Source organism: Hyaena hyaena, unplaced genomic scaffold (assembly GCF_003009895.1).
Source record: "Hyaena hyaena isolate Hyena2069 unplaced genomic scaffold, ASM300989v1 scaffold_78, whole genome shotgun sequence".
In the NCBI taxonomy this organism is placed as follows: domain Eukaryota; kingdom Metazoa; phylum Chordata; class Mammalia; order Carnivora; family Hyaenidae; genus Hyaena; species Hyaena hyaena.
The window spans coordinates 828016-852748 of record NW_024080710.1 but is presented as its reverse complement, the minus strand read 5'-3'; the positions used below and the strand labels follow the sequence as shown (position 1 = coordinate 852748).

General features: G+C 35.4%; 1 protein-coding gene across 2 annotated transcripts in view; it reads right to left on the bottom strand.

Annotated features, from left to right (window-relative positions):
* PARG (poly(ADP-ribose) glycohydrolase) overlaps positions 1 to 24733 on the bottom strand; it is a 128284-nt gene that overhangs the window by 50780 nt on the left and 52771 nt on the right. For both annotated transcript variants that reach the window (XM_039233738.1, XM_039233737.1), the window contains exons 8-12: positions 24630 to 24722; positions 21513 to 21670; positions 11899 to 11978; positions 7636 to 7696; positions 3410 to 3485 (exon numbers count right to left, since the gene is read on the bottom strand). In XM_039233738.1, coding sequence (XP_039089669.1) covers positions 3410 to 3485; positions 7636 to 7696; positions 11899 to 11978; positions 21513 to 21670; positions 24630 to 24722 — 468 coding nt within the window. The remainder of the gene's footprint in view (positions 1 to 3409; positions 3486 to 7635; positions 7697 to 11898; positions 11979 to 21512; positions 21671 to 24629; positions 24723 to 24733) is intronic.

The following is a 24733-nucleotide window of genomic DNA, read 5'->3' as shown; positions in this document are numbered from 1 at the left end:
AAATTAATAGAAGGTAAAGCAGTCTTCTTTCATTAGAGAAGACCTTAGAAAAATACTGAAAAATATGACTGGACAAGATCTTGAAATGAGTTATCACAAAATCATATATGTTTATACTCAGGCATACTAAAGCAACACTAAAAAAAAAGAGTAACTCTGTAGCTTATATAGAAAAATAATTTTGATTGAACTAGTTCATTGATTAGAATTACTTATAACATATAAAGTCATTATGCATTTGGTGATTTATGGCTTAAAATATTCAACAAATATTAACTGAATATTGTGCTGGGAACCATGAGATACAAAAATAAGTAAGACGTGGGCCCTGGCTTTACAGCATTTGTAATCTAGATGAGATCCCAGCACATAAGCAGGATGATAAAATGTTTATTCAAGAACTTACTAGAATATATTTGATTCTTTCCAAATAATATAATTAACTAAAATTGGAGCATAGGGAGAAGAGGGCAGTTTACAAAAAGAGATGGTATTCAATTTAGATTTTGCTGATGTTTAAGCAGAGGGAATAGATGCACAAAAGCATAGGAAAAACATAGAGCTGTAAACAGCTCTATGAAGAGAGTGATAAGGAAATTCCTCATGCCTGTCTGCAATGTACAGAATGTGAAGGATTATGGTTAGTGATAAGGTATTCTGGGTTCCAGGAAAATTTTACTTAATTCTGAAGGTTCTTGGAATGATTCTAAAAAAACAAACTCAGGCTAGAGTTTAAGGAATGAACTGGAAAGGTGTAAAATTAAAAGCAGAGAGGCTGGTTAGGTGACTACTAAAGAGGTTAGACAAACACTACTCAGGCCTCAAGTTAAGGCAATGGTAAAAAAAAACTGAAGAAAAGAGAGACCCAGCAAAAAATTAAAATAGCACTTCAAAATCAAGAGACTAAGTAAGTATAATGGTATTGTGAATACAAATGAGAAACAAATAAGGTTTGAGACCAGCTAAACTTAATTTTTACTGGCACAAGGTACTTAACTAAAATACAAAAGGAAGTTCTATCCAATTTATGTATAACTTGGTAATGATAAGTGAAATACATTCAATGTGCATACTATTATTCATTCTTTGAATACAAGGCCAACATGTATTACTTGAAAGGTATGCACAGAAATAAATACATTATACTAAACTCAATATGCCTCTGAAGGCAGGGGTCTTTTAAAAATCAAACTTTTTACTACTTAAAAAAGTTCTTAATAGAAGGCTTTCTATTACAGATAAGAAAACTGTTCCAGAACATGAACACAAGGATATGAGTGTTTATTTTTAGCCATTTTCCAACTCACTTCACTTTAAAGCTACTTGTTCAGATTGCTCAGTTTCTGAATTATAACTTGATGAAAAGGGAGAAATGATAACAATCCTTAGAGAGGTCTTGTTGTTGTTCCCATTCAGCATAATGTAATTTATATGCTACACAAGGAACTTTGTAACATTGCAATACAATATTCCCTGATCCCCTGCGGATACACAGCACGGGTAGGGAGAATAATTAATAGAAGCCTTTATGGCATTCTTTTAATCTACTGAGGTTTCACATTTCACCTATAATATATTCCAGAAAAGTGGGAAGAATCTCAGCCTTGAATGTTGTTAAATAATTCCTTGCTGAATTGTATTGTGATGAAAGGTCAGCATTCCCGTAGTGCTAACTAGCAGTAGCTTTGTTTATTTCATGTGTATTAAGGTTCCCAATCAATCCATTACTTTAATATAGAAAAGAACATCATCAAGATGGAAATGTGGGGGAAAAGTAACATTCACTTGAAATAAATTTTTTTTTTTTTTACAAATAGTTTATTGTCAAGTTGGTTTCCATATAACACCCAGTGCTCATCCCTATAAGTGCCCTCCTCCATGCCCATCGCCCCCTTCCCCCCACATCCATGAGTCCTCAGTTTGTTCTCAGCATCACTTGAAATACATTTTAAGCATATTTCAGAATTATTATTTAAAAAAGTAATGATTAAGTACAAATTAAAAAAAATTTTAATTGCCAGACAAATATTAATCCAGTTATCTTAAGTATTTCTATTTATAATCTCAAAAAAATCACTGAGAGCTGGTGATTAAAAATTTTTTTTAAACGTTTTTTTATTATTGAGAGACAGAGAGAAACAGAGTGTTAGCATGGGAGGGGCAGAGAGAGGGGGAGACACAGAATGTGAATCCAGCTCCAGGCTCTGAGCTGTCAGCACAGAGCCCGACGCGGGGCTTGAATAGACAAACCGTAAGATCATAACCTGAGCTGAAGTTGGACGTTCAACCAACTGAGCCACCCAGGTGCCCCAAGAGATGGTGATTTAAAACAAAATATGGTTTGACCCTTTGAAGATTTTAATTACAAATATATCTTTTAAAAGTCCATTCTAGAAAGAATCTCAGTTTCATTAAACACTTAGAGTATAAATATGCAATAACTAGGCAAATACAAATCAGTCTAGTCATTTTACAGTATACATTAAGTTATTCAAACAAGTTAGTCCACTCTCTGATTCAGATTCTGACCCAATATAAGCACCAAATAAGGATCTAAGAAGAAAAATCAGCAACTCCCACCATAAGTGAAATGATGTATAAGCATCTTTCAAAGAAAACTGAGATTGTGATGCTCTTATAAATAGGATAAGAACACAAATCACTAATATTTTGCCTCTGATTAGTGATTTTTTAAAAAAGATCACTATCACTATAAAGCCAAAGGAAAACATGTGTTAAGTGTTACAACAATTCAAAGCTAGATACACAGGGTGTTTGATTTGTTAACTCCTTTTTCCAAAAATACATATTTTTACAGTGAAGTCAGTAACATAGATGAATAACAAAGACGGAGATGAACAAAATAACCTGCTCTGAAACGGGCAAGAGACAGCAAACATAGCTGGCTCACGTACCTAAAACTGTTACATATGGAAGAGATGACTTTCTTATCAATCAGTTTTAGATGTCTGTGTCCTAAGACCTAAACAAGGTTGGTGGCAGAAAAACATGTCAAGCTGGTCATCATTTGGGGCAGAGCAACTGCCTTTGAAGAAAAAGAATAAAACTGCATAGTGATGGCTTGTCAAGACCATACCCTGGGAACTTCCTCCACTGTCAATCTACAATCAATGTCTGAACTAAGAGGCCTGATGTTGTCCAGATCTTAAGATTTTCTGTCAAAGGCTTTTTAAAGAGGCAAACGTAAGAAACAGTACACTGGCAAATTAACAGCATTACCAAGGCTGTCAAGATGATCTGTTTGGTGTTTTTCTACATTCTGCTATCATGCTTCTTTGTATTAAATCAGTTTGAGAGATAAATAAACAGATTTTCAAATTTCCTTTGCTCTCAGAAGCTTGATAAAAGAAAAGTCCTAAACATGCACACTGTGTTGTGATTCACCTACCTGTAGCATGCCTTGACCATTTCCTTCTATGGTACCTTCATAAGTGACATGCAATCGAGTCAGGAGTTTGTCACATCTACAATTTGAAAAGATAATCCTTTACTTTCAATGACAAGTACTTCACTACAGAAAAATGTGGAAACATACATAAATATAAAAGAAAAGCTGAAACCATTCCGAATCTTAAAAGCCAGAAACAGATGCCTGGTTAACATTTTTTATACAGATTCTCCCAAACTTGTTCTTATTCAAATATTAAATACACATATTTAAATTAAAACAGGATAATACGCTGTTCTGAAACCCATTTTTCTCCTGTAAAATATCAGTTTCTCTTCTTTAAGGGTTGAAAAACTTCTCAAAATATAAAAAACAAATTTTTAAGAACTATGAAATGCTATTTCGTTTCATAGAGTTGGCAACCTAAAGAAAAATAGAGAAAAATTTGGCAATAAATCACAGATGATGCTAAGATAGGGTCTATTTTCACTAGTTTGATAAACACGAGTGTGTGTGGCAGGGGTATCTTGATAAAAATATAGGCCGCAGAAATTCTGATCTAAGGTATTTTTATATTAATAAAACTGATGGATGAACCTAGTACCTCTAAGTCACAATTATTTTCTTTCCCTTTCATAAACCATGGTCACTGAGGTCATGCTACCCAAAAATGTGGCACCATGGCCTATTCAATATTTCAAATTTGAGAAAATGGCAGAAACAGGAGGGTTACTCTGAGCTCCCCTCCTCACGGTTCTTCCCTGTAATAAAACTCTCATGTGCAAGGTGTCCACCCTATATCTGGAGGAAAGGAGTATCTTTATCTCCAAAGAAGAAGGGATGCCAAGAATCTAGCAAACAGGCCTTGCTAAGTTTCCCCCAATTTACAATTACCTCATACTTCTTAATCTGCCATATTCCTCTGAGTAGCTCACTCTTCATGAAACCTAGTATAAAGTATGTAGGTCTGTTTCTTTGGGCTTTAATTTGCTTAAGAAAGCTTCCATGACACATACAACTTATATTAAATAAATCTGTGTGCTTTTCTCCTGTTAATCTGTCTTTATCCGTTTAATTTTGAGACCCAGTCTGGGATCCTAACTGGGTTAAGAAAAAACTTTTTCCTCCCTTATAGTGTTTACCTGGCTTACATTATATTAAACAGTCAATTCTACTTTATTAATAGTATTTGGTGATGACATTTTAAATAGATTTCCCCCATTACTTACTTAATAAAGAATATAAATTATAGTAGAATATAAGAGATAAAATCCAAAAGTCTAACTTACATAAGGGTGGCATTCATGAGGGGTGATTATATATTTTTAAAAATAATTATATATTTTTAAAAGCAATTTAACTGGGGAAGTGCTATTTACTTATTGGGATTTACATTCTTCCTGATTTCAAGGAGTCCAAATACATTTCTGGGGAAGCTCCAGTCCAGAAGACTGACAGCCTTAAACTCAGCAGACAATTCAGTACAGATTCTTAGAGCTTTATTTGCATTAACTCATTTAATCCTCACAACAATCCCATTACTATCTCCTTTTACAGATGGGAAAACAAGACATAGAAACCATTTAAGTACCCTGCCCAAGGCTCACAATTGAAGCAAAACAAAGATTTGAACCCAGCTAACCTAACAGTGGTCCCAACTCTTAACCAGTACACTACATCTTTAGAAAAATTACTTTCTAAATCTCTTGTAGAAAGTAGTGACACAAGTTTGGTTTTAACTTCCTTTTTTTGTTTGTTTTTTGGTGCTACTTTCCTAGCCATTTTATGCTAAGGGAGACTATCTATGAGGATACCACTGAAAAGACAAAGCATGATCCAGAAATCTCTAGTTTGTCAGTCAGGACTTCAAAACAAATCTCATCTGTCATTAACTGTTCTCCATGATGGAAGTTGTCAATGTACAGTACAACTCTCAATAAAATTATGGATTTGCTAGCCACTTTTTTAAAAAGCATCCTCCAACTTCCTGATAGGTCTCCCCTTTTGGCCCAAGCAAATCTTTCATACCACTGCACTAGGAATCAAAGACATAGACGACTATGACTCTGTGATTACGTAAGCCCAGCTAAAGTAGTCACTGATAATTGCTGTGTTAACTATAACATGGCAGAAGCTTGGAAATCAGAAAAACCTCCAACTTCCTGGCTCCCATTTAGCCTCCTGCAGTTGGGAACACCAACAATCCTCGTCTCTTCTTTGTCCTCCCTCTTAAAGTGAATGCATGTTTCTGGTTCTGTGGAATCTGCGAGACTGATTAATTATATTCTCTAACTCACTTAAAAAGCAGCTAAAACAAAAAAAGAGATCAATGAAACCAAAAAAGTTAGAAAAGTTATAAAGTCAAACCATGCCTATCAAAGTTAAGGGTAGTATCTTGATCTTATTTAGGGAAATTTATCTCACTGACAGCAATTTTGCCAATCCTGGTTGGCATTTTGACCTATCCCTTCTCTCCCAAATGGTAATGTCCAAATGGGTGTCCTTTCACATTAGTGCCAAATGAATGTTGTCAGATGAAGAGTTGAGATCTACAGCTGAATTAAAAACGAGTCCTCTGCCTTATCTATAATATCCATACCAAAGTGAGATGAACAAAACATCTGTATTCTAACAGAAAAGCTAAGAAAAGCAATCTACTCTGGCCTGGGCAGATAGCAGCAGATTGTTACTTTTAGTTGTAGACACCATATTTTAAGAGGGACCAATGGCCTGAAGTAGATCAAGAACCAATATAAAGGGTTTAGAATCCATATCATATGTGAAACAGAAGAAATGAGTAAGTTTACTGTGTACCTGTGTGCACTGTTAGAGATGGGGGTGGTCAAGAGAGCATTATGATACATGAAGAAGGTTGAATGTTAAAGAAAGTTAGATTTATTTACTGTACCTCCAGAAGGAAGAACCAGGAATGGAAGGGTCAGGGGGATTATTTAGAAGACAGAATTTCTTAGTGAATGAAAGAATTAGATAGTAACATGAGCAGCCAACAATGGGACACACTGAGGTGAAAGAGTGAATTTCCCATCACTGAAACTGTCTGTCATCTGTCACAGGCATTATAGAGTTGATTGATATTTTTAGTAGACAGCTAGACCAGATGATTTCTTGGGGGTCCCTTTCATCTCTAATATGCCACGACTCCAAAAAGCTGTACATGTTCTCTTCCTTTCTGGCTCAATTTTGTTTTTGTTTTTTGTCTTCAGGTTGTTTAATCTTTTACCCACTTCTCTCTATTAATAATCATCTCAGCCATGCAGTCAGCTACTAATGTAAGTTTGTTTTTCTTTCACCTCACAAATACACATCTTTGATGGATAAAAAAACACCACAGGAAAGCCACTTAAGCAGATGTGCTTTATCAAGTTAACCTCCTTAAAAGTGAGTCCATTTCATCACTAACTCCAAAGGAAATAATTTAATACTATGATAAAAATTATGAGAAAATGAAAATGAGAGGCACTGTTTAACACGAAAGCACATGCAAAATACGCATTTAGTATGTTTGATCGTGTTCTCATGTACAATGGAAAAGGTGATCTACTCCTCTTTAGGTGGTAAGGGGACTTTCTCTATACTAGAAAAGTATTAACTAGTTCAGGGCCTTAAGGAACTTACAAATCTGAATGAACTCTGATTATTATTATTCTCAGTTATCTGTAGGTAAATAATAAGGAAAATAATCCCAGTAAATTAGCAGTTTCCACAAAATCTGCATGTGAACAGCCAAACTTCAAAATTCTTGCCACTGAGACAAATTCTACATAATTACTATTTACATTTTAGTTTATTGAAAAACTTTTCCAACATCTTGTCCTCCAGAATGAAAAGCCATAAAATACATATATACTAACCAAAAGAGGAGGTAAGAATAAACATTAAATATTGCTGGTTCTAGTTACTATTAGTGTCTTCACACACAAACTCCTTAATTCTAAATAAAATTTTGTTTCAGAAAAAAACAAACAAACAAACCCAAAACACTAAGGCAAAGAGTAGAAGTCAAAGGCCTGCAGGCCTTGATTCAGAAAGCATGGCCTTTCTAGCAATGACAGCAATCAATGGATCATTTATAATAAGAGACTCCCCTAGCACTCGGGCAATTAAGAAGTTAGGAAACCATTTTTCCTGGGGTTGTGAAATAGAAGCCTTGCATGGTAAGAGTCCTTCTAATTCGAGGATTCCCAGATTATTTTTATTACTATTACCTTTCCCACTCTGGAAAATCTTCAAGACTCTGTCTTGTAAATGTCACCAAGCCAGTAGGTTCTACAAAAGCAATAAAAGAAAAACACACCCAAAAGAAGTTTCGATTTTGAAAAGATTATATACATTCAGTAAAAGAATGGATCTAACAATGGTTGTAAAACTAATCTGAAAATACCAAGCTTAGTGTTAGAATACAACAAAAGATTGATTTAAAATAATACCATCCTTACAGGAGAAACTCTTTCTATAATAAATCCTTACTGAAAAACAATACTACACAAACAACAACACAACAGTTGGTACTTACTGGTAAAGTTTTCTAAACTGAATATACTTGTGAAAAATCATTGAAAAAAAAGGTGCATTAATGGGTGTAGCTTATACAATAAAGACAAAACTGAATTTTAACCTTTAAGACTCCTCAAAGAAAGGCCTTGATCCTACACCTAAACACTGGTGAATGTATACACACTTATGCATTTTATAATAAAATAAAATGTCTGTGATTTAAAAAAAAATTGTTGGCATGTCCTTTGGAGTTGACAAGGTTAAATCCAGGGTTTAGATGATATGCAAATACTTTACTTACAAGGCACCTTAGCTAGAAGGAGAAATTGCTGTGTTCTAAGAGGTTAGAGAGAAGAAAGATGACATAATTTTCAAGGAGGAATAGACAGAAGGGGATCAAAATGCAGTACATGTTAAAGGAGTATTATCCTTTTCTGTTAAATTTACATTTTTTAAACTAGTGGCAAAAGCAACAAATAAATCACAGGCCAAAAGTAATTTGATTCAAATCAAAGAACAAACTAAAAAGGCCAGGCCACTTCTGTTTTCTTCTGTTTAAGAAAAAAAAAAAAAAAAGGCAAGAAAGAAAGCAAGAAAGAAAAAAGCTCTTAAGCAAAGAGATATGTCAGGAACTATTAGTGATAATGGTGGTAGAGGCCCAATAAAGCTTGACAATCATTTCATTCCTCTGTATGATTCCACATTTCTCTGCTCTCAGTCACAAGCAGTAACAACTCAAAAATCATATGAAGTCATTACCGTAGAAAACAGAATTTTGTTAATATGGGTTATAAAAATATTCTTAAGATTTCCTTAAGTAATTTCTCTAAGGCAAATGGATAGCATATTTAAAACTCATAAGTAGGAGATCAAACAATTCAAACAGCAAAGAAGCAATTCTGTTTATAAGAAACTAATGTCAGTATTATCATTCAGCAACTTAGCAGATAAATAATATTAAATTTCCTTCATATATTAAAATCCTTCACATATTAAATGTCTTTCATATATATGAGGAGATCCCAAGAGAAATTCATAAATGAATATTGCTAGTAAAGCCAGAAAAAAGGCAGAACATAATTCCTTAGATATAATCAAAATAGAAATAACCTTCAGAGCATTCTTTTTACTTTTCTTTGATAAAAAGGTAACTTTTATGCTAGGTTACTTTGATTAATAAAATACTTCCCTTAATAAAATCACAATATTTGCTGCATATGAATCCTCAATTTTTAAATACTCCATCTATAAGATACTTTATCTAAAACTATATTGAAATTATCTTAGAAAGCCCTTAAAAATCTTTAAACCTCAAGATCCCCATTAAAACATAAAATATAGGGGCACTCGGGTGGCTCAGTTGGTTGAGCACCTGACTCTTGAGACCAGCTCAAGTGTGACCTCGCAGTGGTGAAATTGAGCTCAGATCAGGCTCCATGCTAAGTGTAGAACCTGCTTGGAATTCTTTCTCTCTCTCCCTTTGCCCCTCATGCACACACACACCCTCTCTCTCTCAAAATAAACAAATAAATAAAATATAAACATCTGACAACATTGAAAAGTTGGTCCTGATGGAATTACATTTTCCCAGTTCTAAAAGGCACATGTTTTTCATGTATTAAACTTCTGAAACTGGGATACATCTTTCATAATGGAAGGTATCTAGTATTTGCCATTGGTCTAGATTAAAGTTGAATTTTTCTAGAGAAAATGTACATCTGCTTTTGTAGTCATCTGGGAGCGCCACCAACCTGATTTCGATCTGAATTAAATCCTCTATTGCAGGCTTTTGTGGATAACACTGATAATATGACTTCAGACCCCAAACTTGAGACTTGTGGTTCAAATTCTCAGGGGAGATTTTTTTGTCCTTTCCTTAGCCCGTGCCAAGGTTGACACTTGCAGTTTCTTTGTAGTTCCTTTTTTGCACAGCCAGATAAATTTCTCAACTATCCTTAGACTGAAGGTATAGGCCTTTGGTGTATCAGCCTTGTAAGAGAGGTCTCTTATGACTGCCCATCCTAAGTGTTTTGTCCTTCTTAGTGGTACATAACATGACACTTTTTACCATCTACAATGTCCTAGATATGATGAAATACAGTTCTTTAAATAGATTTCTAAAGGTTCTGTTCAGTAGACTTCAGAACTCCTATATAAAATAATCATTAACTTGTAAACCTCTTTTATTCCACTGAGTATTTCCTCTGTAAGCCTGTAGCTTTACATCCTAAAAACTTGTAACATGTTTCATTATATTTCTACAAAAAAAATAAATTACCATGTACAATGAAAAAGGCAGAAAATGAAATGCCTAATTATAATTTTTCAGCCTAATTCCCAATATTGATAGTTGAAAAAACAAAATTTTAGCTTTTTCCCCTCAAATAAATAAAATCCTAAAACTTAGGCAAGTTAACATCTAGAGAAGACATACATAATATGATTCCAAGGACAGAAAAGTAAACTCTGAATTACTTAGGTATAATAATGGAATTCATTCTATTTAACACAGTAAATTTAGAATAGCAAAAATGTACTCATCTTTCCAACAATTACAAATTCTAATTTGGCTTTATGTCTCATAAACCCAAATAAGCCTTCATTTCCTTTATTATTTTATTCAGTATAACAAATAAAACTAAAAATAAATAAGAAATAGACAACCCTCCAAAGAAGCATGATTTTCTTTAAATATCAAAATCCTGATAACTGATTTCTTTCCAAAAATCTGAACAATGTTCAACAGCAACACCTTCAAAATGAAAAAAAATGCCAAGAACAGTATAATGTGAGATTACATACTGAAGGAAGAATATGAGAAAATTGACCTTAAAATGATTCAATGATGTGCTTTAAGATAATCCAACAACCTGAATGGCCAGAACTGAACTCATTTCACTTGACCAGAGGTGACTTGCTCTACATAACGAAAGCAAACTTTGAGATGTTCTGGTTTCTCTTATAAACGACTTGTAGAAAAGGCCACCCACTGATAATAGCTACCATCTGTTAAGTATGTAACTTCTCATTTAATATTTACAACTACCCTACGAGGTAATTATCATTATTCTTTGATTTTACACGTGAGGAAACTGAGGCTTAGAGGTGTTAAGAAACTTGTCTGGGTCACCCAGCTCCCAGGGTAAGAATGGCAATACCAATCTATTATTAGATGGTTGCTACCAGCACTGGTTAGACATCTACCACTACTGCCTCAAGTGTCACAGTAAGTATCCAGGAAAACAAGGTTGTCAAGGTCCAACAGAAAAAGACAAACATGTAAACACTTAGTACAATACTGTTTTATAAGAATTCTACAAACTGTTTAAAGGGGCCACAAAAGAGAGGTATGAGTAAGAAGGCAACAAATTGGCTGTTCTCTGCAAATAAACTAATTGTTAATAGTCAACGCTTCTTTAAATAAAGAAGTTGGGGTGCTTGGGTGGCTCAGTCGGTTGAGCATCTGACTCTTGATTTTGGCTCAGGTCACGATCTCATGGCCCTGGGACTGAGCCCCTTATCATCAGGCTCTGCAATGACAGTGCAGAGTCTGCTTGGGCTTGTCTCTCTTCCTCTTTCTTCCCCTTCCTCAACTGGGCGTGTGCCAGCGTTTTCTCTCTCTCTCTCTCTCTCTCAAAATAAACTTGGAAGGAAGGAAGGAAAGAAGGACACTCAAAATATATTTTTTTGGTCAATATATTTTCTTTTCAAAATACTAATTTACTGTTTTTAATTCATGAAAATCGATTACAGTATGTTCTACTGTTCTAATTTCAGAGTATATAAAAGTCACATATTCATAGCACACATTTAATGTATATACATATCATATGCCTAAAATCTGGATTATAATACTGAATTATTTGGTCTGGGCAGGAAGGTGTACTTTGAACACAAAATGTTTCTGACCTGTCATTTGATTTGAACTGTCCCCATCAGTGATAAAAATTATATTAAGAATGAAAGAAATTTACTTTTCTCTGTGACTCTTCTAAAATAGCAGAAGAGTGTTTTGAGCTTCTCTGGTTTTCTTGTTGAACGTCCTTCAAACAACCTGAAAGAAAGAAAAAATAAAGAAAATAAAAAAGGGTGGTTTAAAATGCCTTAATGAAAAAATAAAAATAAATAAATAAAATGCCTTAATGACTCACAAAAAACTATATCTATATTGCTACTCAGTAAAGGAAGGCAATTCTGTAATGACAGAAAACTGGAAAACTGGATTAAAACGGCATCTGGAGAAGACTAAAATCAACTAGAACTAGGCTTCTTAAAAGTTGTTCAAGTCAGATGGCCCTCTCTAACAACCACATTTCTCCAATCTATCTTTCTCCAGGGAGAAGGCACCATCTGGTCCCCCAAAGTCAATTAGGCCAGTGAGTAAATGCTCATTTTCCCAATGGCAAATATTAATAATTCATAATATTACGAGGTAGTTAAATGATTCAACAAAAATGGTACCTGAAAAAAAATCCAAAGGATTGTGTTCAGGGAGGGAGGGCAGTGGGTGGCGACAACGATGATAAGCAGGTATGACAAAGTATTTGGGTACTGACCAATCTTTGGTAATTAAACAGATATACCCTTTGCATAGTAACCAAAATGGTGCCTACTCATCTAGTTTCCAGCAACGTGGACTTGCACTATTTAATTTAGTTTTCTTTGAACGATGTGGCATTGTTAATGGTAACACATAATGCAATTTATCCTGAGGACAGAAAAGCAGGGCTTTGGAAGCATATGACCTGAATAAGTAGTTCACTAAAGGATTTCAAACACAAAAGCATGCTTTTGGGCATATGATCAAGCTTTCAAAAGGAATTTAAAAACTATAAGGCTATTCTGAGCTATAAATGATGTGTTATTATTTATCTGCCTCTAGTCATATACTCTGGCTTTACAACCAGAAACACTTCAAGTAAAAGTTCACTTTAATAAGTGCCGAAATGGGTGAAATTTTTCATGATTAGGAAAGCAGGCTTATGTAACTATGCAGAGAGGGAAAAGTTAATTCCATGAGAAAATCCTATTGAGCAACTGAAATGAATTAAGAAAAGGGAAGGAAATGTAGATTTCAAATGATCCTGTTTTCAATGATCTGAAATTCTGTACTCAGGGTCAAATTTCTGAGAAAGCAATTTATGTGAATATTTATTTCCTGAAAAGAATACTAACATCAGGAAAGTATTTTAACTAAATTTAAAAGTGAACTGAACCAAAAAATAAAGTACAACAAAATTGAACTGATTTTTAAAAATAGTTTAAGAGTACCTGTATGATAATTTTTACTCATTTAAAAAAACTTTTCTAAAATGTTTATTACAAATACTATTAAAATCCAGTTGCCTGCTGAATGAAAGGATTTTTGAGAGTGCAGACTTCAGCTTGGTTTCTTCTGCAATATGTCAACCAGAATAGAGTTTATTTAAATCAAAATGATGGTCAAAATGAAGAAGCCACTTGGCAGTTTAATTAAACATCAAGTATCGAATAAATGTGATTTACTAAATGAATATCTTGGGAACCATTGCAAAATCACTTTCTAGGTTTACTACTTAGTAGAGGGAAACTGTATGAATATAAAGGCAACAACCATCTATTCTTAGAGATGAACTGATGTACTATATAATCCAATTAGAGTAAAAAAGTTCCATTCCATAGAACTGTTGTGTAGTAAGGAGAAAATAGCTGTTGTCCTTAGGAAATAATTCCCCCAAACATAAAAAGTGTCCTTTGCTTCTATTTGTGGTCAGTTGTATTGTAAAATCACATAGAAGTTCATATATTTCATAACCACAATGACAAACTATTTAGTAACTCTAAGAGACTCTTGGGACTACAGATTTATTACCCTAGCAATACTGACTTTCCTGGAAGATTATATGGCAGTTATCACCTACTACAAATGAGTACCATTGTGTTTTTTCTTTTTTAATGTTTATTTATTTTGAGAGAGAGAGCATGAGCAGGGGAGGGACAGAGAGAGAGGGAGACACAGAATCTGAAGCAGGCTCCAGGCTTCAAGCTGTCAGCACAGACAGAGCCTGACATGGGGCTCGAACTTGAAAACCATGAGATCATGACCTGAGCCAAAGTCAGACATTTAACTGACTGAGCCACCCAGATGCACCAAGCACCATTGTTTATTTTGCAGGTCCTAACCTTATGGGTACAAAACCAAAGAGAATTTCAATGTATTCTGTTTATTTGTTGTTCCAAGCTTAATTTCAAATCACTTTGTAACCAAATATCCGGATGGAACAGGAAGTGCCATGTAAAGTGGGAAGGAACAAGAGACAAGAAGGAGGTAGGAAGTCAGGAAACAGGAAGTAGGTTTAAAACTCTTGCATGAAGTCTAAAATTCCACAACAGTAAAGTCTGAAAGAACTATACATAGCCACCCGAATAAAATGAATTATCCTGTTATGAAAACAAGTAAAAATGACATAAAAACATAAACAACATGAGTGAAAATCACAAGAATGATGTAATAATTGAGAGACAGCATCTAGGAGGAGGAGGATGACAGCGACTGAGAAAGGAGCACGAGAAAGGAAGGAGACAAAAAGATGAGGCTGAGAAGACAGAAAGAGAATGACAGATATGTGGCTAGAGACAGAGGGAAGGAAGAGAGACAGAAATGCACCCAGAGAGACAGGGACTCAGAGAGAATGAAGACCTTCTTATAATAATCAAGCACCAGTAGACTTTTTAACTTCTCACCATCATTTTTTTTAGGTTTCCAAGTCCTGGGTGTGTATGTTTGAAGGCCCATTTTGAGCCAGTAGGCATGCATATGAATATGCACATAAACTAGGCCACAATAACTCCTCTACATGTAGGGAGGACATTTTGGCATTTAACTGAGTGGTAATTAGAAAGTAATTAAAAAAGCAAACAGGGGAGCCTGGGTGGCTCAGTTGGTTAAGTGTCTGACTCTTGATCTCAGCTCAGGTCTTGATTTCAGGGTTATGAGTTCAAGCCACACATTGGGCTCCATGCAGGGCATGAAGCCTATTTTTAAAAAGTTAAAATAAAATAAAATAAGCAAGCAGAAAAAGCCAGTCAGGCAACCTCACTTTTGTTATAAATGAAACTTTTTATTTTTAAGGAAATAAGTCAATCAAGTGTCAGATACTTATTAACTGGTTTTTCTTTCTATACATATAAGGAAAATCATAGTTTAATAAAATCTTTCCCTGAATAGAATATTGATAACATTACTGGAATTGGATTCTAGACACACACACACACACACACACACACACACCCATGTGATTTCGAGTTAGGGATTAATCCCATTAGCACACAGTAAATCAAACCCAAAGCACTATAACTTCCACTTTAAAATGGATGCAAATGATAACCTGGAACCCAGCCACAAAGTCATTCTTGGCTTCTCTGTGAAGCACTCTGCCATATGGCCCCAGCAGCACTTTCAATCCAGGGAAGAGGAAGATGTAAAAGCCTCCTGGGCTGACCACTGCTGCAACCCACAATTAATCTCTGACCATCAGTTTCTAAGCAATCTCAGAAGCATCAATGCTAATCACATTGGAAGACTTTATATTAATGTTTAGGCCCTGAAAGGCAAGCAGGGGAAAAGGTCAGGGGTATTTAACATAACTAAGCAGGACTGGAAGAACACAACAATAAATAAAAACAGGAAGACTTATTCAATTTATTGACGTCAGCCTCCTACCACATACTCTTAACCATTTTTCTTATTCAATCAACTAGCTAGCTGTAGCTCTTTTGAGGCTAAATACACTGACACACACACACAACTCCCAACTGCCAGAAACTATAATCATAAATAGCAACTAGGCCAAAAAGAAAACACCACCACAACACAATGCTACATAATCAGCTTACCAAATGGCTCATCAAATTAGGTACTTGATTTTTCATAAGTCACATGAAAAAGGGGAACTTTTGGTTGTTTTCCATCTCTGGAACACGCTCAGAGCATTTTGCTCAAGAAGCGAGACAATGAGGGGCGCCTGGGTGGCTCAGTCGGTTAAGCCTCCGACTTCAGCTCAGGTCATGATCTCACAGTTTGTGGGTTCGAGCCCCACATCAGGCTCTGTGCTGATGGCTCAGAGCCTGTTTCAGATTCTGTGTCTCCCTCTCTCTCTGCCCGTCCCCCACTCATTCTCTGTCTCTCAAAACTGAATAAATGCTAAAAAAAATTAAAAAAAAAAAAAAAAAGCGAGACAATGAAAAGAGCATGGAGTCCAAATGGAAGACAGTGTACAAGTCCCAGTTCTGCTGACAAGTCATTTACTCTCACTGAACCTATTAGTATAGAAGATTCCCTACCTAGAAACTTCTGTAGACAGAATCAAAGTAAGTTGTCAAAAGACAGCATCAATGATCATTTTTAGTCATCATTTCTGGGTTTTGCTAGTTTAAGGCTTATTAAAAACATACAATCTCAGTGAGAGCCGAATGCTGCCAGGACTCCTTAAAAACAATGTGGAAACTACCACAGGCCTGCCCAGCATTCTGGTGACCAAGAGAACATCCATCAGCCAGAAGACAAGAATATGCCTGGTTTCAAATCTTCAATAGATTAAACTCTCATTTTGTGAAAATACTATTGGGATGCCATAAGTTTAAATCCCTCATGGTCACTCTGGACTGATGAATGATTTTGGTTCATTTTACAGATTAAGAATTATTTCTAAGGGTAGTTCTAGTTTCTGATTAGCTATGAGTTAAGAAGTATTAATCTGGTTCATTTAAAGGGAGGCTGGATAGCAGAAGACAGGAGACACAGCTTCTAGAAGCCAACTTTATCCTGAGTTTGAATCCCAATTATACCAGTTAACTTGATGAAGTAACCCTACCCTCTCTATGCCTCCATTTCCTCATGGGAAAAATGAGAAAAATAATATGTAGTTTATAAAACTGATGTATCAAGTAAAAAATAACAGCATGGTGACTGACACATAGCAAGTACTTAATTAATATCAGCTATTGTTATTAAGAATCTGGGGCACCTGGGCAGCTCAGTCAGTTAAGCATCCAACTTCAGCTTAGGTCTTGATCTCATGGTTCATGGGTTCAAGCCCCATGTAGAGTTCTGTGCTGACAGCGCAGAGCCTGCTTCAGATTCTCGGTCTCCCTCTCTCTGCCCCTCCCCCACTCACAGTTGCGTATGTGTGCTCTCTCTCTCAAAAATAAATGAACAATAAAAAAAATTATTCTCATGCAAAAAAAAAAAAAAAATCCAGATACTGCTGAGTAAGCAGAGGTACTGAGATGAAATGGAGCATTACATAATGCCCAGCCAAAAAACCCACTCATTTACATTAGATGTGTATATTGTTCAAATCTATAATCCCTTCATTAAGAAAAGCTCCTCAGCCTCTTTTTCCATCAAGGCCTAACAAGCCTAACACTCAGAGCCAACCAGCTCAGACTTCAGGAAAAATGCCCATCCACAATGAAAAAGATAAACACACCTTTGCCAAGAAGTTCCAGCATTCTCCTGTCAGAAGTTTAGCTGAAAAGCAACGATGCTTTAAAATTAAACCATGAATTAAATTGATATAAATTCTGCTAATAGTGGCAGGAAATGGGATGTCACAAAAGCCAAGGCTTCCCAAGATTTCCTGACTTCTACCTGTCAGCTGTTCCAAACCTGAGGTCCACTTTACTGTTGAGAAAAGGCGGCTGCTAGTGTAGCAGGTGCCCAGCTCTCAGAGGGCCCTGTGGACTTGTGCTTCTTCCACACACTGACTGCACAGTGAGGATGAAAGGGACGTTATGATACTCTGTCTATGGGGTTATAGTTAGGAAGAAACAAGCTACCCACATTAGCTGTTTGGGAAAGGTTCAAAAAATCTGTGGGCTTCCAACCTCAAAATCAAAGTAGAAAAATCATCCACTCTTTTTATTAACTTTGTCTTCTGCTCCATTTCTTTTTTTTTTTTTTAATATTTTTTATTTATTTCTAGGAGAGAGAGAGAGACAGCGTGAGCAGGGGAGGGTCAGAGAAAGAGGGAGATTCAGACTCTGAAATAGGCTCCAGGCTCTGAGCTGGCAGTCAGCACAGAGCCCGACACGGGGCTCGAACCCACGAACTGTGAGATCATGACCTAAGCAAAAGTTGGACGCTTAACCGACTAAGCCACCCAGGCGCCCCACTTCTGCTCCATTTCTGATGATTGACTTGTAACTGTTTTTCTTCTGATTATAAAAGTAATGTATGCTCATTAAAAATAATTTTTAAATTATAGAAAAGGATGAATAAAAGCATTAAGTGTGTTTATCTCACTACCCAGTGGGAATCACACCTTAATTCATTCTCTTGTCAGTCTACTTTCCATGCTCATACATATACTGATGTGAACAAAGAGGTATATTAACAGATATTTTAACATAATTGAGATCATATTTTATATGTAACTTTTTATTCCTTGTGAAAGCCTACAATTGCTAATTCTAATCATGCTTAACCTTCTGCTCCCTTTCTGTGCTTTTTCTTGTTTTACCTGATGAGGAATGTATATTTGTAGTTATCCACAGAGAGCTTAAAGTCCATAAAGAGGAAAGGGCTATAAACATTTAACCAAGATATAGGACTAACATTATCTGTGAACAGTTTAAGTACTAAATTCTTTTTTTCTTTCTAAGTAAACTCTATGCCCAATGTGGGGCTCAAACTCATGACCATGAGATCAAGAGTGGTATGCTCTACCAACTGAGCCAGCCAGGTGCCCCTAAATACTGAATTATTTTTTTTAGAAGAAATTTATGTTTTAAAAAATTTTTAATGTTTTTTTAAAATTTATTTCTGAGAGAGGGAGAGAGAGAGACAGCATGAGTAGGGGAGGGTCAGAGAGAGAGGGAGATACAGAATCTGAAACAAGCTCCAGGCTCTGAGCTGACAGAGCCCAATGCGGGGCTCGAACCCATGAACCGTGAGATCATGACCTGAGTCGAAGTTGGACGCTTAACCGACTGAGCCACCCAGGCACCGCTAAATACTGAATTCTTTATGGGTGAAGCTTAACATTTGAAATTGGTTTTAAATTATTAAAAAAAAAACTGGGGTTGGATAGCAGATAACAGAGCAAAATAAAAAATTCTGGTTAGTAGCAAACTTGGATAAGTAAACGTGGGGTCATGATATTGTTCTTTTTATTTTTTAGTATGTTTGAAAACATCCTTAACAGATTTTAAAAGTAACTTTTTTGGAGAAGAGGATCTCTGAAACAACCTTAACTTAGTAAGAGAATGCACAGTTCTTATCTAAAAAATACACTTAAAAGGTGTATAATTAGGTCAAAGAATCAATCTGAGAAAGCTTGTTAACTAAGACATCAAAGGTTTATTTGAGGGACCATCAAGAAACACACACTAGCTGACTACTCATCCCGTGGAAACAAACTGTAAGTGGCCATGGAAACACTAATTCTAAAGCATTATTAATTAGAGCTACTTCTTACCCAAACCAAAAACCAGAAAAACACAGAACCACAGGATTGGCTGTCGGAATTTTAGATAGAAGTTTGTAATTTACAGCATCCCTGGTGATCCTGGAGCTAATCAAACATTTATTCCAAATAAACAGAGAGACTACTTATTCTATGTTGATCCCTGTTATTAATATAACTAATACTCTTCATGGAAACAGATAATTACATTTCTACAGAATTAAATTTCCATTGTTTACTCACATACAAAATTTGACCATTTCCTTTTCTGTATTAAAAACGAAAACCCACAAGAGATGCATAGCCCTTAACTACAAGTGAGTAGAAAAAATTCTTTAATAATATCTCAAGCAAAAAAAAAAAATTCTATTTGATAAACAGGTTCTTTACACAACTGCAACTGCAGATACCAATGCTCTGTGTTTTCTCTCAATTCTATCCCAAATGCTAAAGAAATCAAAGCAAAAACTTGAACTAAATATGGCTTAAAAATAAAATATCTCCTAATTGTTAAGGACAAGATGAAGTTTGAAAAATAAATGACGGTAGACTAAGAATGAAGGATCTAAGTTTTAATCCTAGCACTCTTCTGCTAACCAATTTTTCAAATGTTTCAAATAAATGAAATGAAAATAAATGAAAAATTTGTTTTCATTCACTCAACATGGATTTATTGAAGTCCTACAATGAATGAAATTTAATGAAAGATAAGATCCCTGTCCCCACTGAAAGGATTAAACAAGCAATTATAATGAAGTAGGGTAGGTGTACACTGGGAAAAGTAGAGAACATGAAAGGCACATGCGCAGTTGTGCAAACCTAGGAAGTACCTGGGTGCCTCTCTTTACCCTGTGATTGACTTGTCCTTCACACGTCATTACACCTCTACCCTCACTACATTATCCCAGTTATCAACCTCTCCTCCCAGCTACCAACCTCCCCTTCTTCGTACATTAGGAACAGCCTCTCCAACTGTGTAAACTCACTGTACTATGGCCCCTCTCCACTCAGCACCCACATTGTAGTCAGAACAATCTTTTGAAAATGTAAATCTGATCAGAGGTATCAGCTTCCCCCTCCTCCCATACCAAATCCTTTAATGACTTTCTATTATGTTAGGAGGGCCTCGTAGGCACTGTAGGATGGCCTACTGGCTCTCATCTCCTTCTGCAGCCTGTCCTCTCTGTGCAGCAGTTGCACCGGTCTTCTCTCAGGCCCTGGGCATGTCATGTCCTTCTCACCACAGTGTCCCTTTGTACATGCGTACCCCCCACCCAGAATGGAATCATCTCTCCTTTTCTTTTTGGTAAAAACTCCTACTCACCCTTTGTACTTAGTTCAAAAGTTATTTCCTCAAGAAATAATTTTATTAAACTATACTAAACTATTGTTAAAGTATATTAACCTTTGTTAAACTATATCCTTCTATAATAGAGTATCACAATGCTCTGTACCTCTTTTTTATAGAACAGAGGTACATATAGACCATCACAGGAATCCATGGGGAATAGCAAACCTATCCTGGCAGGATGAGAGCTATCAGAGACAGTAATACTTGAACTGATGCTTGAAGAAAGAATAAAAGCCTTCTGGGAAGACACAGAAGTCAGGAGCTGGTTTGTTCTTTCTCTTGTAACTTCAAGTTCTTAACACACTATGAAGAATACTGAAATTGCTCACTATATATTTGAACTAAATGACTAAATACTATTCTCTTAAAACAAACTTAGCTAAAAAGAAAAAACAAAACAACAAACTTAGCTAACGTACTGACTCAAAACTAGGTTAACAACATGTCCCTCACAATTGTTATTTATACGATCAAAGAATTATGGCATAAAATGGGTATTTCTTATTGAGATTTTAAATAAATTCTCTTATACAGAGGACATTGTTTTTCATTATTTCCCCATTCCTTTTCAATGTTGATAATGGAGAGTAACTATATAAAAAGATTTTCATTGAACTTTAATTATCTTGCCTGCAAAATGGCAAAAATACCACTTAACTCACTGCATTATAAAGATTAAATTAGATAACTGGACATAAAATGTTTGGTCTATGGCAAATCACTGGACAAATATTAGTTCCTTCCACCCTTCTCTATTTCACTGTTTAAGAGGTGTTCTCTGAAAACATACCGATTGAAGTTAATGTCTGGGTAGCTAGAATACTCGGATTTCATCTTAGCATTTCGCCGTGGAAATGTGCAGAAGAAAGCATTAGCTAAAAGACTGGCAATCTGTTCCTGTGACATTGTGATGGAATGATTCATCTTCTGTTTCAGGAGCGGTATTGGCTGATAGAGGAAACAAAATATACAGACAAGAGGAGCCATAATTAGTTTAGCAATTTCAAAAGCAGAGGCACCAAATTGCATTTGCTAAATTAAGGCAGGAATAATTTCAGGCCACTCTTGAGTCCTTAAATCAGCGACACTGTTGAAGTCAAGGGCAGTCCATCAAGGATGATTGGAAAAGTGTACTTCTTTGACAAACTGCAGATTTCTAATCAATAATGATGATAATGAAGAGAACACAAAACATTACTTATTAGTGGAAAACAAGATTGCTTTAGCAAGTAAGAAATAAATACACATTATCCATGCAATGAAAATTTAAAACAAAAGATGAAATAGAAAAATGCAACATTGAGTGTAGCTATTATAGCATATGTAAATTTTATTCTCACTCAGATTAAATACTGCTGGGCAGAGCAATTTTTCTATTTTAGTCCTAAATAAAATAAATAAGTCTTTTCCATCCAATTCTGAATCACACTTCACTTTGACAATTTCTTTGGGACCTAAATCTAATTTTATTAAAGCAATTAATTGGACATGTGTATACAGACTTATATATAACTTGTAAGAACACAGGCATAATCATTTTAAGTCAAGGAAGACACAGGACATTTTTCCTTCAAATTTTTTATGACTGAAATGTCTTCTAGTTGTACCAAACCCAAATTCACTGATCTTTTCATTTCAGTATAATCCATGGGACCTCAATATTGTGTTCAGTGGGTTTTATTCTACTTAAAATGTTTAAACTATATGTTTTTAAAGATATGATAGTAAAGCCAAAGACCAGGTGCCAGTATACATATCGGCTTTTAAGTTTTAAAATGCTCCAGCATAATATTTAAAGATGCTTTTCCTTCTACCTTTCAATAAGACTAGAACTAAGAATCCTGGATATCTGCAAACCAGCAGACAATTGTCCTGATCATATTTCAGGAATCCAACCAAAAGTGAAATGGAGGAAAGACAGACAAAATAAATCAAAAGTGCAATGATGTAACAACTTTTTTCTAAGTAACAGAAAATGTACATCCATGTAGACTAAGAGTTTGCTAGAAAAAGAAAAGGTTAAATTTATAGTTCAACTATTTCCCTTGTGAAAATACCAAGGTAAACAAACAAGGGAAATCTAAAGAGTTCATTATAGTTTCCAAAAATCTCTCCTTTTAGGCCTTAGCAATAACCATTTTTAAGACCCACCCTATATATTTATTTATATATTAAATATTTATATATATTTACAACTCAGCAATGAGTTTAGAAAAGGTAACAATGTATCAATCATTTAAAGCAAACTGTTACTTAGTTTTAGTTAAAAATAAGCTTTTAGGGGAGCAAGGGTGGCTCATTTGGTTAAGAGTCTAACTCTTGATTTCAGCTCAGGTCATGATCTGTTTGTGGGATTGAGCCTCATGTCTGGCTCTGCACGGACAGCAGCACACAGCCTACTTAAGATTCTATGTGTGGGATTGAGCCTCATGTCTGGCTCTGCACGGACAGCAGCACACAGCCTACTTAAGATTCTATGTTTCCCTTTCTCTCTGCCCTTCTTCCCAGTGTATGCATAAGCACTCTCTAAATAAATAAACATTAAATTTTTTTGTTATTTAACAATTTTTTTTAACAAAGAACTTTTAACTACTATTTACAAAGTCTTCCATAAAAATGAATTTAAAAATTAATGTTGATATTAGGGTTAATGAATGATAAACACAAACATTCTTAACCCCAAATAACCAAACAGTATGATTTTAAATAGAATAACTAATTTCTGTTTTCTTAGAGGAGAAATCCTGAAAGCTCATACTTGGGGAAAACTAGAGGATGTAATTTTTTTTTTTTTTTTTTTTTAAAGCAGGCTCCATGCCCAGGCTTGAACTCACAACCCTGAGATTAATTCCTGAGCCAAGACCAAGAGTTGGATGCTTAACTAACTGAGCCACCCAGGCACCCTAGAACATGTAAATCTGATTATCAAATGCTTAGCTAGATAAAAATAAGAGTGGTTTAATATGAACCAAGATTTTTCAAAAAGTTCATGTCCAAAATGCGCTTCCTTTAATTTCCTTTTTATAAATCTTAAATTTACCCTTTAGATTTGGCCTAGAGAATGTTAATGTGATAAATCAGTTCAATTTGCCAAAGATATACTTAGTATTTTTTTTCTTTTTTAAAAATTTTTTAAATGTTTATTTTTGAGAGAGAGAGAGAGACAGAGTGCAAAGGAGGGACAGAGAGAGAGGGAGACACAGAATCTGAAGCAGGCTCCAGGCTCTGAGCTGTTAGCACAGAGCCTGATGCGGGGCTCGAACCCGCAAACCGCCACATCATAACCTGAGCCAGAGTCAGACACTTAACCAACTGTGCCACCCAGGTGCCCAGCTCATGGTGCTTTCTTAACTTTTAAAAATAAAAGAAAGAATCTGGTATTAATCAAGAGTCAGTTAGGTGTCTGACTCTTCATTTCATCTCAAGTCTTGATCTCACAGTTTGTGACTGGAGCCCTGTGTTGGACTCTGCGCGGACAGCACAGAACCTGCTTGGGATTCTGTCTCTCCTCCTCACTCTGCCCCTCCCCTACTCACTAGCTTTCTGTCTCTCTCTCAAAATAAATAAACTTGAAATGTTCTAAATCCATTAGTATGTTTTGGGATAATGACTTTTTTTTAAGTTAGAGGCTGTTTAAACAAAAAGAGAAAGAATAGGAAGTCTAAGTAAGCAAACTTCAACAATGTAAACTGAAGCTCAGAAATTGAATGCTACATTTTTAATGTCTTTTTGCAGCATTCCCTCTAGCCTCTAACCTTTTCTTCAGTATAGCAAAATCCTCATACTCTTTGGCAAAAACTGTTTCCCATCTCTCTCTTCTCTCTCTTTGACCTGACCATTAGAGTTTAAAAGAAATTTAGTTGTGAGTCTCAAGAAAGCTACTGAGGAGGAAGTTATTTCTACTAACCTGGGTGCAAATATTTGGCAGACAGAGTGCAATTTTCACCATATCAGGCAAAATTGACTGGTATAAATGTTGAGCTTCTGCTTCTTCAAGTACCTGAAAACCAA